The sequence below is a fragment of the Aplysia californica genome, unplaced genomic scaffold (assembly GCF_000002075.1).
Source record: "Aplysia californica isolate F4 #8 unplaced genomic scaffold, AplCal3.0 scaffold00194, whole genome shotgun sequence".
Lineage (NCBI taxonomy): Eukaryota > Metazoa > Mollusca > Gastropoda > Aplysiida > Aplysiidae > Aplysia > Aplysia californica.
In genome coordinates, this window is record NW_004797464.1 from 785,152 (window position 1) to 785,665 (window position 514).

At 42.2% G+C, this 514-nt stretch overlaps 1 protein-coding gene across 1 annotated transcript in view; it reads left to right on the forward strand.

Moving 5' to 3' along the window:
• LOC101853789 (VWFA and cache domain-containing protein CG16868) overlaps positions 1 to 514 on the forward strand; it is a gene marked incomplete in the record, with an annotated part of 27,011 nt that overhangs the window by 6,287 nt on the left and 20,210 nt on the right. The window contains 1 exon segment of the mRNA XM_035969911.1: positions 98 to 181. Within this exon segment, the coding sequence (XP_035825804.1) occupies positions 98 to 181 (84 nt within the window).

Consider the following 514-nt stretch of genomic DNA (forward strand, 5'->3'; position numbering starts at 1 on the left):
CTCTCTCTTTCTCTCTCTCTCTCTCTCTCTCTCTCTCTCTCTCTCTCTCTCTCTCTCTCTCTCTCAAATAAACTCTCTATTATTCCCACCTTTGCAGGTTCATAGGTACCCTCAGCGGAATCTTACTGACATCCCCGGCTGTCGCCCTGTCAAATAGCTTGGACCACATGCAGTACAAATGGTAGGTTTTTCTTAAGAGACTGAGCAATGGGAGATATGGCGCCGGGGTGAGAGTGAGTCATGATATTTGAGTGCCGTTACTCTTCTGTCTATTCCTAACCCATTCTGTCCCTCCCTCCCCATACCTATCTTAAAAAGGCTTAAAATATATGAATTAAATGACTTAAGACCAGTCGCTCTTACAATCATTGCTTTCAAGTGCCTTGAAAAATTGATCCTCACAAATATTTTAGGCTGTGTTCATGGAAATCTAGATCCATTCCAGTTTGCATTCAAACAAGAGAGGAACGTAGAAGATGCTGTACTTGTTTTTTGTGACTCTATACTGAAACAC